The sequence below is a fragment of the Mchenga conophoros genome, linkage group LG9 (assembly GCF_057382185.1).
Source record: "Mchenga conophoros isolate Kocher_MC1m ecotype Shallow Benthic linkage group LG9, M_conophoros_male_GT1.1, whole genome shotgun sequence".
Taxonomy (NCBI): domain Eukaryota; kingdom Metazoa; phylum Chordata; class Actinopteri; order Cichliformes; family Cichlidae; genus Mchenga; species Mchenga conophoros.
The window spans coordinates 26,712,450-26,729,664 of record NC_140534.1 but is presented as its reverse complement, the minus strand read 5'-3'; the positions used below and the strand labels follow the sequence as shown (position 1 = coordinate 26,729,664).

The 17,215-nt window shown below is 39.5% G+C and overlaps 1 protein-coding gene across 2 annotated transcripts in view; it reads left to right on the top strand.

Annotated features, from left to right (window-relative positions):
- Positions 1 to 17,215, top strand: part of stau2 (staufen double-stranded RNA binding protein 2) — a 106,077-nt gene that overhangs the window by 16,473 nt on the left and 72,389 nt on the right. For both annotated transcript variants that reach the window (XM_085287284.1, XM_085287285.1), the window contains exons 6-7: positions 5,463 to 5,622; positions 11,053 to 11,160. In XM_085287284.1, the coding sequence (XP_085143410.1) occupies positions 5,463 to 5,622; positions 11,053 to 11,160 (268 nt within the window). The remainder of the gene's footprint in view (positions 1 to 5,462; positions 5,623 to 11,052; positions 11,161 to 17,215) is intronic.

The following is a 17,215-nucleotide window of genomic DNA, read 5'->3' as shown; positions in this document are numbered from 1 at the left end:
CAGAGCTTTTTTGATTTTCCTTATTTTCTGTCATGACTCTTATAATCATTAATGCTCAAGTTATAAAAATAACAACATCAATGAACGTGCAAGTAATCTTTGATCTTAAAAATGCTCTAATGTTGAGTTTCAGGAAGTTTTTTCGAACCCTTTCTCCCAGTGATGTCAGTGAGAGTAGAGAGGGCCCATTATGGTCGCCACATTGGTTGTTTTGTGAGCCAACTGTGACATCACCACAGCCCTGCCACCATTTATACAGCCACCGAGGGCGCTCCAGACTTGCCGCTGTGAGCACAGAGGCCCCACCCACCTCCCGTTGAAACCTTCTGTTTGAGAGGGGCATCCAGTCAGATGAAAGCTGGCTAATAAGGAAGGTGAAGGATATAAAAGAGCTGGTTTCAAATAGTGGATGAAGCGAGTGTCTTTGTAAAGATCCACTTTGAGTTAAATAAGGTTTATTTTGAACTGTGAGTGAAGCAAAGCTACATTATTAGAGTCTAAGAATTATTCTGGAAATGAGCGTAATAGATTTCTTTCAAATCTGTAAAGCCCATCTTTGCTCTCACAATAGCTTTAACTCATCATGTCAGAGATTCCACAAGTTGTTGTAAATATTCTTTCTGGTGAATACTGACTTGACAGCGTCACTTCCTTTCTTCGGAGTCGTCAGCTGCATTTTCATGCTGTAAATCTTTTTTGTCTGCCATGTCCCAAAGGGCTTCTTTTGGATTCAGATTCTGGACTAAACTCATTGCCTTGTGAAATTTATGACACCGGTGTGAGGAAAACAGTTTTCCTTTCAAGCTGTAGTACAATTTAATATTAAAAGTAGTAATTTCAAGATGGTAAAGAAGTGAGAAGGTGATGCAACTTCTATTTAAACGCAAAACCATGATGATTGGTATTAAGGGGCTCATAATTTGCCACATAAATATTTCGCTCACCATTAATCACCACTTCCACCATCTTGTATTAATCTTATATTAATGTTTTGTTCTGCACTGTTTCCACTGAAAGTTATGAAGTGTACTTCCTATAAGAGGGCTGGGGGCATGGGGCGCACCAAATTAGGCTTTGTTAGTCAAACATGTTTGAAGAGAGTACGGGTCATCTTGTCTTAGCCGTCGCTCAACAGCTGATTTAGAGCTTTTATAGTAAAAAGACTTTTGTTAGAGAAAAAATACTCTAATGTGAAATGTGACCTATGACACCATACTGATACTGGCTAAAAATACTTTATCCCATGCAATACATGTTTTTTTAACCATAGTGTAGTGGTTAACACATTCAGTTAACACACAAAGGACTTGTGTCTCCTCCCTGCTTCAAGACGGGCCTAAATATTTATGCCAAATCACTAATATAGATCCATCTACTGTTGCGACCCCTTAGAAATAAGAGACCAGCCAAAGGAAGCTTTTTTAAAAGCATATTTTAAAGAACATGTGTGTTATATTTAAGACGCACAATCAAATGAACCCAGCAGCATAGATCTATGCCCAACTGTAAAAAAGTTTTCAGAGCAACAGCTCAACACAGAATCAAATCTGCAAAAAAAAACAACAAATTCATCTTTCCACTGTAAATGCGTTCATTTATATGCAACATGCACTTTTATATAACAAACGATATTGTTGCGCTATATTTTCAAATAACTGAAGAACAGTTGAATGACATCATGATAGTGGAGTGTTTCTGAGGTCATGCTTACCTTTTTGTTTTTTCTCTTTCTGCCATCTCTATAAGTCCTTGAGCCATCTTGAATTACATTATTGATAATATTGATTTTTATTTATTTATTTATTTATTTTTACTGACTGTGCAGAATTGATTTGATTAATTTGGATGATGGGTCTCGTATATTTAATGATGCCTAACTTGAAAAATGAAGGCAAGGAAAACTAGCTTTAAGTGTGATACATTTTTATTAAATTTCCTGTGGTAAAGGCTCTCTGACAGTGGTATTTTTCTCTGTGTGAGTGTGTGAACATATCGTTAGTGTAAGAATTTACAGATTTACAGGCAATGAAAACAAGTCTGTTACTGTGAATATAAATATACTGAGAAATAATAAAAATGTCAAGGTAGAGGCTGAGAAATCAGCTCATTTAGGAACATATATAACATATAACGATTTAGAGAGGAAATACTTTTCATGCAACTGAAAATGGTTTCCAGCTCAAATGTCACACTGTCATTTTTAGTGATAATTAATACGCCAAATGTCCAATTTCCCAGCAGGCCTGTGTGTGGCCTTGGAAGAAAAAAAACTAGAACCTTTGAGTGTATCTGTCTCTTTGTATGTTCAGACATAAGTCTTTGAATGATTAAGATGAAAAAGTAATATCACATGGCCAACATCAAAGAGAGCCGCAGGGAAGGTTGTGCCTTCAAAGTCAAATTCATTACTCACTGCTGAACATTGATGAGTTATCATTTGATTGAGCTGCAGCATTTGGGTTTTTTTTCCCCTTGAGTCATAACTAGATACGCACATGCACTCATCTGCGTCATCAGCCGACACAATTTTTGTTTTTTTAATAGTTTTTCTCTTCCTTTTGAGAATGTTCAGATGTTCTGGTTCAATTTGCTCTCTGTAGCAGTAATAACAACAAAAATAATGATTGATAACACAGACCATGCTGGTTTAGCTGAGGTGTTTCTCTTTCGAGCACTAATGTGATTTTCCTGCCGTGTGTGTGTAATTTTTTCGGAGTGTATATGTGCTCGCCTGTGTTCTTGGCTTACTTGCTTGTGTGTAAGCCACTACTTTCCCACGTTGTGGAGTCGAGTCTCCCACAGGCATCCCTCCACGTCCCCCTCTCTCTCTTCTCCCTTTCTTTTCTTTCCCTTTCTTCTTCTCTCCTTCTCTCCTTCAGTCTCACTCCTCTCTCTCTTTCTTACCCCTCTTTCTGTTCTTCTCTGCACCTGTATTCAGTGCTTCAGCCCCAGCTGCTCCCGTCTCAGCTCTGCGCTTTTGGCTGGAGCCCATGTTGCACTTGGCATGTCCTCTGAGACCCTGGGGCCACACTTGACGTGTGAGGGCCAGACAGGCCCCCGCCCAGGGAAGGCCCCTGTGGCCAGAAGTTGAGAGCAGACGAATGAGAGGAGGCCTGTGGGCTGGAGAAAGACCTGCTGGAATTCTGGGAGTAATATGCTGACTCATTCTTAGGCCTGCTGAGCAAGACATTAAGAAAATTCAAGACAAAAAAGGGAAAAAAGGGAGGAGAATTTAAAAAAGAAGCAATGTGTAACTGTAACAGATATGTTATCTTTAATCATTTTGAAAAGAAATTCATGGGGAAAAGCTGTAATGCCAAGTGAGTCATGTTGTTACACAAAGAGGTTCATGATTGTGACATTTGTTCAGATGCTTTGGATTGAGCTGTAATGTCAACAAACTCCAGGAACCTGTAACAGAAGTCTAACTTGTGAGTGTATAAAATGTTTTTAAACCCTAATCTGTGGCACAATCAGCCAAATATTTATACATTTTATCAAGTTTCATTGGTGAGTCGTGAAGTGTTGAAGTCAAAGTTATGCCTCTCCCACTCATTTCTTGTTAACTTGAACTAATCTCTCGGAAATGTTACCAAGATGGTTGCCAAATGGCTCGAATTTCTTCTAGGAGACCTTTGTGATGCTGTAAGTAATGAACGAATGTTTTTATTGAGCACTGTAAAACAATTATCAGTGTTAATCTTAATGAAGTCTTCAAGTTAGATTTTATTGTTGGTTCTTAATTACATAGGCACTTGATGCAGTTTCCATCAGTTATGGTAAAATTGGAATTTCCAAAGTAATAACATCTTGGAACAAGGCAGGAGTCGATGAAGAATTTAAAAGTAAGAGCATGTTTGTCACTACGTCAAACACTTGGCCACAACTGTCCACAGTGAATTGTTTTTGACTAAGAAGGTACTTACGGTTACTCCCATGTTTCCCCAAGAGATCACCAACGTGGATGGATCCTAATATTTAATTTGGCACAGGTTTTGACGCCAGTTGCTCTTCCTCACCAAACCCAACCATTTATTCGAGCTACTGGCACTAGCACAGTAACTTTTTAAAAAATGTGTCTCCTCCCTATCTTAAACTGGGGAACTTTTGCAAGTAAGGTGAATTTTTAATGATGACACGGTGGAGCCACTGTAATTTTTGAGATTAAATCCCTGAAAAATATCTAATCCCCAAAAGGAACTGAAATAAAAATGAACTGAACTGAACTGAGGCCATGATCCCCATATTGTGAACCCCAACTCATATTGTGTATATGGTAAATTTCAGTATGTTGTTAGCATTGTGATGTTATCATTAGCTTAGTGCTCCACTGTTGGAAGCTGCTAGCATGGCAGCTCTTTGTGTTGTTGTACTGTACGACACTAGATAATAAATTAATGATAACATAAGGCCTTGATACCTTTTCATTTAATAACGTGCATGTGTGCAGTTTGTTGAGACAGAAACTGCAAAAGTTTCCATTGCACGCTGATTTTCCTGTCCAGCATCATCAAGCTTCTTGGGTTTCCCCAAATTCCCACACGCACCCAATCAGTTATTTGGACTATGACACCAAGTGGGATGTTGCTCTATAGAAATGTGAACACAGAAAAAAGGAAAGCTGTATATCTCTAAAGGCAGTTTCAGTTTTCTACAACCAGTCGTTGTACAAGACAAAGATGTCACTGTATTTACTTAGTATAGATATAAAAGGTTACGAAAAAATTAAATACAGTTTGGGAACCAGACTCGAGTCAAGACCCATTTCCATAAATCTTAACTGCTCCTATCCATTTGTGTCGACCACATATGGTGTCTGTATGTCCTCATGAGTATAAGTGTAAATTGGCAGAGAAGAAAGTGAACAGCGCGGCGGATATTAAAAAAAAACGTCTCTCTTCTCTTATTAGTTTTCCCACTATTTCTCTTTCCTTGTCCTCAGTCCAGCAGACGTTCTCAGCCCTTCTCCTACTGACCCGGGAGGGGGGTATCACACACGCAGACCTCTAAATCTGCTCAGTGACAGCTCAGTCCCACTCTGTCAGGACCCAAAGAAAGAGAGAATAATCTATGTTTGGGGCAAGAAGAAAGAAGAGAGGATATATGTCCCTGCGCTTTGTTTTGCATGCCTGAGCTGAGATTCAATAGCACTGCATTTTTCAAGTGGTTGGCCAACAGGCTATTGTGTAGTAATTGACCCTGATGAAGTAGTGGGCCTTTAATTTGGAAATGGTGTAAACGGTGAGAATTGATAACTTGGCTCATTATGTTAGAGCCAGTTCTTTCCCTAGCATCTGTTTTTAAAGCGGATGTAAACCTTCGCTTAAGGTTAAGGCGACATATTGATCGTTTAATGTCCTTTAATGTGCACTCCTGATCTGCCATATTTTGCACTACTAGTTTCGTGATACATCTTCTCTTCTTGCTAATGTTTTTTTGTGGGTTTTTTTTTTAAATTCCAGGTACCATTATCCTGTTCCTAAGATCTTCTATGTGCAGCTGTCTGTAGGGAGTCATGAGTTTATTGGTGAGGGACGCACTCGCCAAGCAGCCAGACACAACGCTGCCATGAAGGCCCTGCAAGCCCTCCGCAATGAACCCATCCCTGAGCGGCCACCACAGGTAAACACGCGGAAACACATAAAAACAGAAAGGTTACAATAACATTGCATATTTCCCAATGTTTAACCTGCACTTACTAAGTTCTACTGACTTCTGACTGAGTCTTATTGACTTACGGACAATTTTGGACAACCAAACTTGTGAATGTGATAACTTGAGAACAAGTTGATGGAAGATTTTTAATTCATTCCATAGATGCATCTACTGAAAGTCTCAGACAAGTTCCACTCTCAGTGACCTCGACCTCAAGGTCATAGGTCAGAGGTCATGTTTTCAGAAAATCTTCTGAATGTGATAACTCAAGAAGGAAGTCACCTAGGATTGGTAAATGGACTGGTTCTCATATAGGGCTCCTCTTCTCTGAGAATTCAGAGCGATTTTATGCAACTTGCCTCATTCACCCATTCATACAAGCACTTTTTTCCTACACTTTTCCTATGTAAGTGCTTTCGAACATTCACACACCGATGCACGCTCCGGATGCATCAGAGAACAACTTGGGGTTTGTATTTTACCCAAGAATATTTGAAAATCGATACTACTGGTGCATCGAATGGAAGGCTGATGGGTAGCATCTGAACATTCTTTGATTGTCTTACCTGGATGACCGAGCATGCATCAAGACAGTTGTACTGCCAGGTACACGCACAGAAAATCATGTTAACTGTTGACATCCAGAGTCCATCCAGGACCTCATAGATTTGAAACAGATTCAGAAATTCCTCTACAAATAGTGACGTAGTTCTCAGAGTTCATATTGAAATTGTTGAAAGCGACATTGAACTTTACTTTGATTTGGTTCAGAAGTAGGATTGACTAGAGTTCAATGACTGGACAGTAGTCCTGTTGGTCTCGTCACTTTTTCTGAGAAAGTGTTTTCATTATCCAGTGTACTTTCTTTACAGTCTTTATCCTTATTCTGGGGAGTGTACACACATGGAGTTGGCTCGTACTTATATTTGGGCATGTTGAAATACACTGAAAAAGAATTGAAACTAGTGGTGTTCAGTACCATGAGTTTCCTACTAAACCGATACCAAATAAAAGCCCTGGCTGCTATTCATGATATAAATCTGATACCTGTTCTGCACAACAAGTATCACTGTCAGTATCAACGTGACGGGTATTGCTTTCACCTAGTGTAGCAGGACCTACTACAAAGGCAGTTTTGAGTACTTTAGTGGGTCTTTGAATGACTCTCTGGAGGTCTGGATGGATTTTAACATATAGATTCACAAAACCTTGCAGCTTTGAGAATCCTCAAGTTATAAATATTTCTTCTGCATCAAAGTAATCCAGTGGTAGCTGTCAGTCCATCCGATTATAGACAACTTAAGGGGAACATTCGGTTAAACTGGCAAATGTAATTTTCTAAAATGTACACAAATACAACACAAATCAACAGAATTCAGCTTTGAGAGCTTTGTACATGCTTTCCAGCACCCACGAGCACACAGTCTTGGACATCTTATGGCTGCTTTCTAAGCTTTGGCAAAGCTAATAAACACTTAGATTGTTCCTCTGTTCTTTGGAGCCTCATCTGCAGCTTTCATCCTACCCACTGTTATAAACGCCTTCATTAATTAAAGGTGGAAGGATTTTTTCTTTATTTTGATTTGGTGTTGCTTAGAGGATGCCTCTAAATCATGTTTTGTAATATTTCTGCAGTTGCTAAGATGATTGCATATTCACCTTTCATCAGATTGAATCCAGATTCACCTCAGCTCTAATTACTCCAATGTATAATTTAAGCCCTGCAATCTCCATAGTTTTAGTTTGCACCTGGCACAGGGTTATTTTCTCTTCCCCTGTTTCTTTTTTCTTGTGCTTTTCTTTCTGCCTACTCCCAGTGTCATTGTACCTTTCCAGAGTTTCCCTCGGGCATAGCTGTTAACTGTTGTTATCATCTCCCACCGGAAATCGAATTACCCCATATCCTCACAGCCTGGCATCGCTGATGGTTATTCAAAACGCTTTGGCTCTTCTCACTTGCCTGCCTTGCTGTCTTGTGGCGTCGGCCTCCATAAATGAGCTCTTTGTTTGCTGCTGCTTCTGAGTCTTGATTTACAAATTGAGGAACATTCTGTCTACAGTATACGTCTTTCATTCTGTCTCTGCATGAGTCTGTGTGATCCTACATGTGTAAGTGGGCGCCCTCCGGCATAAAATGTTTCTTTTCACCACGGGCTGTCAAACCTTTATTTTGAGGAAGACCGCAGGTAAATATCAATGACACTGTAATTATACTGTTTATACACCAGTGGGGCAACAAGATATATTCCCGGGAATCATAAAACACCTGCAATTTTAATGATTAAATGCTTAAATGAATGACTATATCCCCACTAGTGAGTTTAGCTTTGAGCTAGCCTTCGTTTCTTTATACTGTGGTGGGAAATTGGGAAATAGGTGCAGTGACCTATTAGAACATGCAAACATGCAGGCCTGAACTCTCTTAGAAAAGCTTTCTTGTCATTTCTTTAAAGGCACAGTAAGTAATTTTTTTAGTTTCTTAATAGAAAAAACAGATACTATACTCATAAATATATGTTACCATATAAGTTACCTCTTTCAAAAAAATGATGCATTCTCATAAACGTACTAGCCTCGAACCATGACAGAGACTCCACTGTGACTGTAGACCTCTCTCCTGACTCCCTCCATACATATTGACAGTGATGATAGGCCTGATTACTGTTCTTTTGTCCTCCACTTTATCAGTTTCCTCACATTTTTTTTAAGGAGATACTGCACAACATCCTGGAGTTGGGACAAGTGTTTGGTTAGAAGTTATTTGTTGGTGCAAAAAGACATGGGAAGAGGAAGTGTTTTTTGCATCAGGCTGCTCATAACAAATTGTTTCTTTGCTAAATTGTATGTTATGTGTAGATGCACATGCACTCATTCTTCCTTTGATTTAGGTACCAAATTAATTACACCTGAATGATCCATAGGTCAATGTTAAGCGTCTTAACAAACAAAATATTCTCTGAATAGGTCAGGTAAATTGTAAAAGCAGGTAATGTCCAAAGAAAAACTTTGAATTCGTCAAGACTGCTTTCAAAAATTACAAGAAAGCCTGGCTCCTTGAAACAAAGTTTAAAGAAATAATAGCTAGGGCAAGATTTTTGCACAGTTCTGTATATGCATGTTGCTCTGGGAAAAGTTAAAAGCTCAAGGTGCAAGCTCTGTGAAACAAACAAGCTTGCCTTTAATTTTACTGAATTTCATTTTCATCCTCTGGGAGCCCCTTCTTCCTATCCTTCGATGATCCCTTTTAAAATCAGTTGACCTAAATATAAAAATGAAATGTTTTTCTTCTTTTCATTGACAATAGCTACTTCAAGGTGATTGTTAATATCTGAGACTTCTGTATGGGTTCTTCTTATACTTATATTTATATACTATTATATAAATAGATGAATTGCTGGAATCAGAGTTAGCCCTCTATTTGTCTTTGTCACTGGAAGGTTGCCAGGTCTGCTTAGTCATTCTGGTTTGCACCCAAACTTATCGAGCAGCTTGTTAATGCAGCTTTGAGATTAATTTATGCTATTAATCAAATATATCAGTGAAACAGAAACATGTGATCATGATAAATATGAATCCAAATTAGAACTGAAATGAGAGCAGTGGGAAAAAAATGAGATGTGCCCTGAGTCACTTTCAAGTTTCTCTCATGTCCGTGTCTATACAGGGCATTAAGCACATTAGATATGTATTGTATAGTATAGCAGTGCTTATTTATTAGTTAGCCATAGTTGTGACAAATAAAAAATAAATACCAAACAAATCATTGTCACCACCTTTTATTTTTTTAAACCTAACCAGCTCTCTAAGGTTCTCTTGAGGGAGTAAAACTGTGTCTTTAAAATGCTATTAATAATAATAATGGCATAAAAAAAGCATTAAATTTCCTTAAATTAAATTCTGATCCATTTTAAATGTTTTTTGTTTGTGTAGAGGGGGAATAAGTAGCATCATTGTGTGCTACTTATGCCCTCTCTACATATTTAGATCACGGGATGAGTGTCCATCCTTAAGGCCATGTTATTTTTTAACAGCCTTTACTCCAATCAGCAGCAAGTTAGCTTTGTTTTGTTTTCACATTAAATTTATTTCACATTTCTGTTCTGAAACTTAATTAATACTATGTAACAAAACTGTTGCTGTTTCAGCCTCAAGTTTAGTCCTCATTCTGTTTGAAAGGTCTAAAAAAGACTTTTTTTACCTGCTTGCAGGTATAAACAATTTTCTACAGTTTACAAGTTCTTTCTCTTATCCCTGAGTTGAGTTCACACTGCTATGTCTCCAGTTGCTAGTCCCCGACCAATTGGCAAGTAGTTGCTGAAAGTTGCTGGCAATTGCTAGGCAGCAACAGCTGATTCATAAACCTGTGACCTTGTTTTTATGTTTATGATCAATATCACACTAATGTTACTGTGTGATTAATGCCAATCTAAGTGTCTTAGACCAAAATAGAATATGGCGTATATCTCAGCATAAGTTAGTCACACATGCCTCTTACCATCTGTATGGGTGAATGAGGCAGGAAAAGGAAAGGAGTCCAAAGGGAAAGACTGCAGTCATTCAGAGTTAATCAGACAAAAAGTGAGACGGCTACATTCATCAACAGATAGCACCAAAAAACCCCTTGTTGTGTGCCTGGTGACGTGATATCTGTGTTGCAAACTAGGTTTTATCATCAGCAGAGGATACTGTGATGACAAATTGAAAGATTTCAATTCAAACATTAATGGGAACAAATTTAAGAATTACTGTAAGTTGCTCTTATCACTAGCTTCGTAATTTCAACCGTAAGTTCAACCCAGAGCCGTCATATGTTAAGTCCAGAATTGCTTCATAGGTTAATTAGTTTTTGCTTTTGTGGGAGACAGAAAATAGTTTTAATTTTTAACGGTGAAATGTCATCGAGCCTGTCTCTTAGATATAAATGTGTGATTCTCCCCGTGAGCACTGATCCTTTGATCTTAAGCTTTTCTTGTTCTCTAGTTTGTTTTAAGGAGGACACAGTTTACGATGTTCACAAATTATAACTGATAATTTAAGCTGGAACAGTTTTTCACTATAAAAATTTCAAATTTAATAGAAAATCAATTTAAGAGGCCTTCCAGTGCAGACAGAGGACCACCAGTCGTGTCCATGTAACCAAGTTTTTAATTCCATATCAGATAAGGATTGTCTCCAGAATACAGACAAGCTTCTCGTTGTGGCAGGTTGGCCGACGTCCACACTGCTGGTGTGCAGTTCAGTATTGTCCATGTTTGATGACATGTCAAACATTGAGTCACTGTTCATTGGAAATTGTGAAAATAAAAAATAAAAAATTCGTTATCATTTTACCATTGTATCAAATGACAGACCTTTGTTAAACATTTCCCTCTTTCGAATCTTGTATTTGTTTTCCAGAATCCAGAGGAAAAGGGGGAGACGGAGGAAGGCGCTGATGCCAGTAAATCAGAGATCAGCCTGGTCTATGAAATTGCCCTCAAGAGGAACTTGTCTGTTAATTTTGAGGTGAGAACGATATGAGAAATACCCACAAGGATATGTTCGTGCAATGTTATTATTATTGGTACCAAGGGGAATTGCAAGTTATGATCTTCCTTGAAGTAATTTCAGAAGGAATGCAGAATGAAGATAAACTGTGCAGTGAGATGATGTGTAAATAGTCGTGGTGTCCGGGGTTTATGTAATGTCAAAATGTGGGAAGTGTTTCTAAAATTGTTTTCATCAGTAGCCGTGTGAAAAGATAACATGCTGGAATTTGAAGGAGTCACGGTGGGAATCCTTCATTAATAATGCATTTTTTTATTATTATAAGGACGGACGTTTCCTTTACTTATGCGTCAGTGAGCTCTGTTATCTTAGTGAGACACATTACATATGAGAGTGTGTTTCAGTGCGGTTATGGAATTGATTAAGCATGTGGGAATGGATTCAGTGGTGTGGTGTTGTGACTGGTGACTCAGCTTAGCTGGTGCTAATCGAGTACAAACCCCTAAAAGACACTTTACTTTATTAAATCACATTTCAATCTAGACACCCATCCCTGCCCAGAAGGCAAAACGGTTATACAGCACAAGACTGCAGAGCTTTGTTCCATTATTTGAGTGCTGTGCTCTCTGAGTAGGCTTTATTTGTACAAACTTACTGTTAAATTTAACTATGATGACAAAATCACACCATTCAAAACTCTGCCTCTTAACTCGTTTGTTTTATGCTTAACTAACTTAAATTCGGTTCCTGAGTCAAGCTCATTGTACTGACTTTACATTGTATCTGATTGTTAATAGACTCATTTAATAAGGCTTTAAAACCAGGCTTATTTATGAATGAACTTTACTTACTAGCATCATCTGCTAAACCAAGCTTCAATATGTTATCAGAATTCTGCCTTTTGCCATTAAAACAGGGATTACATGTGTTTCTGAAAACCTGAGTAAAGGCACTTGGTAATTCTGTGCATTTGGCTCACTTTTGGTTTTACAGTTAAGGATGTGTAATCATTGTATTCAGGGATTTTCGTTTTTGTGAAGTACATTGTCTGTCATGTCTAATGCCACCTCAGGATGGGCTTTCTTGGCATACAGTAGTTTCTGTTTCTTAATCACGGCTGCTTCTGGGAAAAGCTTTTTGCATCAGCTGGTAAAACCCGACATCCAAAACTTAAAACATTGTTCCCCTCACATGGTCCACTGGATATGACCAGGATTAAGTTCCTTACTAGCTTTGCCCGACAAGATTCCTTTGGATTCTACAGGGAATCCTACCACATCTTTTCTGACCATTAGAGTCACAACACAACTTTTTTTTTTTAGTCCATGAAATCTAGTGTGTCCTTGTATGACCCTCTGGTTCAGTGCTCCTTGGCTTTCACCATATCTCAGCTGACTCGTCCAATATTCTCTCCCTCATCGCTCCCCACTTCTTCTTCTGCACTCAGCAAGGTGCCAAAAACAAGAGAGGCTCAGTTTACAATGTGTGCCCCCTCCCTTCCTCCACAGAGTTCCTCCCTTCCACCTCTCTTACATCAGTCCCAAAATTACAGAGGGCAGTTCCTCACAGACACTAGGGGATGTGAAGATGGGCTGAGAGGAAATGAACTGTAAGGAGAGGAAGGGAGGTAAAATCTTCTCACTGTGTTTACTTTGCTTGTTAATAAGAGTTTACACAACAGTGGAAAAATTATCTGCGAAGCTATCCAATCCTCCCTTTTTCCTTCCACCTTTCAACTTCTTTGTTAACAAAATGTATTTACTCACTAGGGTATGGAATGGCTACCCTGTGAGTCCTACCTTGCGTTTAACCAGAGGAATTACACTTACCTTCCTGGAATTGCTATTAATAATTTCATCCAGCTAAGTCTGGATTGACATGATTCATTATCTGTTATGTCTTTGTCACTGGCAGCAGTCATTTCACTTTCATTTTCAGTCCCTCCAAACTGGAGGCTGAGAGCAGCAGTTTTTAAAAGAAGAACATAGCCACATTCCTCCGAGCGGTCTCTCCTCTGCTCACTGTCAGTCTGGAGACAGACTGTTCATTACTGCTGTCTGATGAGCAGTAAATCAGTAAATATTCTCCATGTGCTTTCTCTCACAACACTTATTCTCTTTCACCATCTCCCTACATTTCTGTCAACAGTTCATTTTCTTTGACTATTTCACAAGTTACGAGTTGTGTGCGCTTTTTGACAGCAGCGTTTAGCTTGGTTTGTTTGGTCTACCCTCTACTGTAAAAGGATATCATTATTTAAATCAGAGGGATCAGGTTCATTTTTTTTTCTGCGCTACATCAAGCAAATGTTGAAGTGTCAGATGGCAACAAACAGTAATCAACAAATTATTTATTTTTAAATAAATGAATAATAAATAATTGGAAAAGCATGTGATTACATATAACAAGGCATTTGAATCAAGCGGCAACCTCTAGGGATTAAACATTAATGCAGAAATACAAAACTTTTCAGTCCCTCCAGTGGCCTCCTGATAGCTACCCCCCACCCCTCCCATCACAGACTCCCATTTGTCTTTGGTAATTCAATGTTGAACGGCTTTGTTTTATTTTCAGCCATGAAAATAAAACAAAGACAAATGGCCACACACATTTAAAAAAGAAGAAGAAAAAAATACTTTAAAAAGGGGAAATCAAAGAAATAAGTAAATGAAGGGAAAAAAGAAACATCCGTCCATCAATTTTCTTAACTGCTTATCCAGTTGCTGGAGCTGCCATTTGGCGATGAGTGGAAAGAGGACTGAAAAGAAAACCCGGATACAGTTAATCGAGTTGAATCACTTTACAATAGAGTTACCTTCTATTTGTGTCACTTACATGTGAGAATTAAATTATCCTGAAGCACTTGAACCCCATTTTCCTTATAAAAAGACAATCATATTCTCACTAGTTTACATTTTTCGGTAACACACTGATGAAGTGTCACTAAGTAAAAGGATAAACTACTAATGAAATTGTGAATGTAACCCAATTATTTAAGAATTACACAATAAGATATCACACTCAGTACTTTGTTTGAGAAACAAAAATAGAGAGCACTTTTTGATGGATCTCCCCTCATTAAGAAGTAATTTGTTAAACTGCCGCTAAATTAAACGATTGTTCCACTGACAAGTTGACTTGAACCGGTAATTTTCTTCAGAGTAGTCACTGGTGGCAAGACTGTTAGCGTTTGATCTGTTAAGATTGACGGCAGTCTTTCTAGACGTGGAACTCCATAAACCAACATACTAGATAATAATTAAAGATAAAACTAAAGAAAAATTACAAGCACAGAGATTGAAATCTATCCTCTCCCTCTCCTTGCATAACATACATTTCTCTTTCCCTCATAGCTTTCATTTCTCTTGAGCAGATTCACTTTAATCCCCACTCTTAGATGCAGTATGTTCTCGCTCTGCCAGTATGCTGTGGTTGGAGATCAAGTGTGAATTACTAAATTACTTGTTTTTATGGATTTCATTTTGCACACTTAGTCCATTAAATTCCAACTAAGTTGACAAAGTTTAGCTTTATGTCTTTCCTCTTTACTGAATCTTCTTTGATGCACACCCTCGTCTAACACACATAGATGCGTCCCACATAAAACAGTAATGGTCATCTCTCATGTGAATGCCTTTCACAGAAACCATGTTTTCACATCAGCTCATCCCTGCCCTTACTGTTGCATGAAATTACCCGTGAGTCACTGTTAGCGAGTGTCTGCTTTCCCATCCCTCTGCAGCGATGAGGGTCGTTGCCACCCTGAGAGCCAGTTGGCTCATTTAATCCCCCCGTCAGGCAATATCAAACAGATGTCAGCATCAAAGAGGAACCAATCTATAAATCACGGCTTGTGTGTTGGATCGGAGGCTCCTTTTCCAAGGAGGACACAAGAGAAGAGGGTCCGAGCCAAGAACCACCCATCTTACAAGAATCAGCTTCCCTCAGGGCTTGTCCATCCACCACTCATCACAAAAGAGCCTTTCTTCCCTTTACCAGTCCCTACTATTGTCCTACCCTGCTCCCATAGCCTCCTCTTCTAGAGTACCTGAGTTCTCGCATGCTCAAATCCTCAGACTGCTCAGGGTATTAATGTCTCCACGCGGAGCTGGAGACATGATTGAATAAGAACAAATAAAGAGACAAGAATAGATGGGATTTTTAAAAAAAAATCAACATTGAATTACCAAAGGTTTCCTGTATACAATCTGATCCTTGTCATTAGGTGGCAGACGGGTGTGTTTGTCTATTTGTTTGCATGTATGTGTGTCTGACTGTGCGTGTAAATGAATGGAAGTGCTGAAATCCCATCGGTGTGGCGCAGATCCCGTGTCATCTGCCAGGAGACTGACTGCAGCTTGTCTGCCGCCATCGTGTGCCAAGAGTAGGTAAGATAAGATAAGATAAGATAGAACTTTATTAATCCCTCGGGTGGGTTCCTCTGGGAAATTCGACTTCCAAAAAGCACAGCAACGACCGAAGTTACAGTTACAGAATTGTTATATATATATATATATATATATGTACACACACACACACACACACATATATAAATACAGAGACAAATATAAATAAAATATACAAAGGGGATAAATAGAATAAATAGGAATAAAAATAAAAATACAAGTGAATTGCACATTTCAAGTATTGAGTCTATTGCACTGTTGACTATTTACAAAAAGTATTGCACAAGGTATTGTACAGTGAGGTGAAGAGGCACTACAGCTTAGTTGTTCCCCCCTCCTTTGTCCTCCTGTTTCCCCTCCCTCTCCCCTCCAGAGAGGAGTTAAACAGTCTGATGGCGTGTGGGACAAAGGAGTTTTTAAGTCTGTTAGTTCTTGTCTTGGGGAGAAGCAACCTGTCACTGAACAGACTCTTCTGGTTGTTAATGGCCGTGTGCAGAGGATGCCCAGCATTGTTCATAATGTCCATCAGTTTCTTTAATGTCCTTTTCTCTGCCACTGTCACCAGAGTGTCCAGCTTCATGCCGACCACAGAGCTAGCCCTCCTGATCAGTTTCTCCAGCCTGCATGAGTCCCTCTTTGCTGTGCTGCTCCCCCAGCACACCACAGCATAGAAAAGTACTCCAGCAACCACCGACTGGTAAAACATCCTCAGGAGCTTCCTGCAGATGTTAAAAGACCTCAGCCTCCTGAGGAAGTACAGTCGGCTTTGGGCTTTTTTATACAGGTGCTCTGTGTTGCATGACCAGTCCAGTTTATTGTCCACCCACAGCCCGAGGTACTTGTACTTGTTGACCACCTCCACCTCCTCCCCCTCTATCTGAACCGGCAGTGGACCTTCTCTGGACCTCCCGAAGTCCACAACCAGTTCCTTAGTCTTTGAGGTGTTGAGTTGCAGGTGGTTTGTGTGACTCCATGCGACAAAGTTCCTCACCAGACTTCTGTACTCCTCTTCCTGATCATCCCAGATACACCCCATGATGGCCGTGTCATCTGCAAACTTCTGAATATGGCATAATTCAGAGTTGTAGCAGAAGTCAGAGGTGTACAGGGTGAAGAGAAGAGGGGACAGCACAGTTCCCTGTGGTGCTCCTGTGCTGCTGACCACAGTGTCAGACGTGATGTCCTTCAGCCTGACGTACTGTGGTCTGTCGGTGAGGTAGTCGGAGATCCAAGCCACCAGGCAGGGGTCCACCTCCATCCTGTTCAGTTTTTCCTGAAGCATACAGGGCCGGATGGTATTAAAGGCACTGGAAAAGTCAAGAAACAGTATCCTGACCGTGCCTTTTCCCCCATCCAGGTGTGAGTGGGCTCTGTGTAGGAGGTACAGGATGGCATCCTCCACTCCGACACCCGCCTTGTATGCAAACTGTAGTGGGTCCTGGGCATGTTGTACCTGTGGTCGGAGGAGGTTGAGGAAGAGCCGCTCTAGAGTCTTCATAAGATGTGACATTGAATGCGTAGATATATACGCATTGTCTCATACTTTTTGTTGACTTGCCATATGTCCATGTAGGCCACATTTGATCTCGTTCTTCCCATTGGTGACTTTATGTTTTCAATTTAAACAGCACAGATGAATTATAAGCAAGTGGAACACTTCTGGAGGG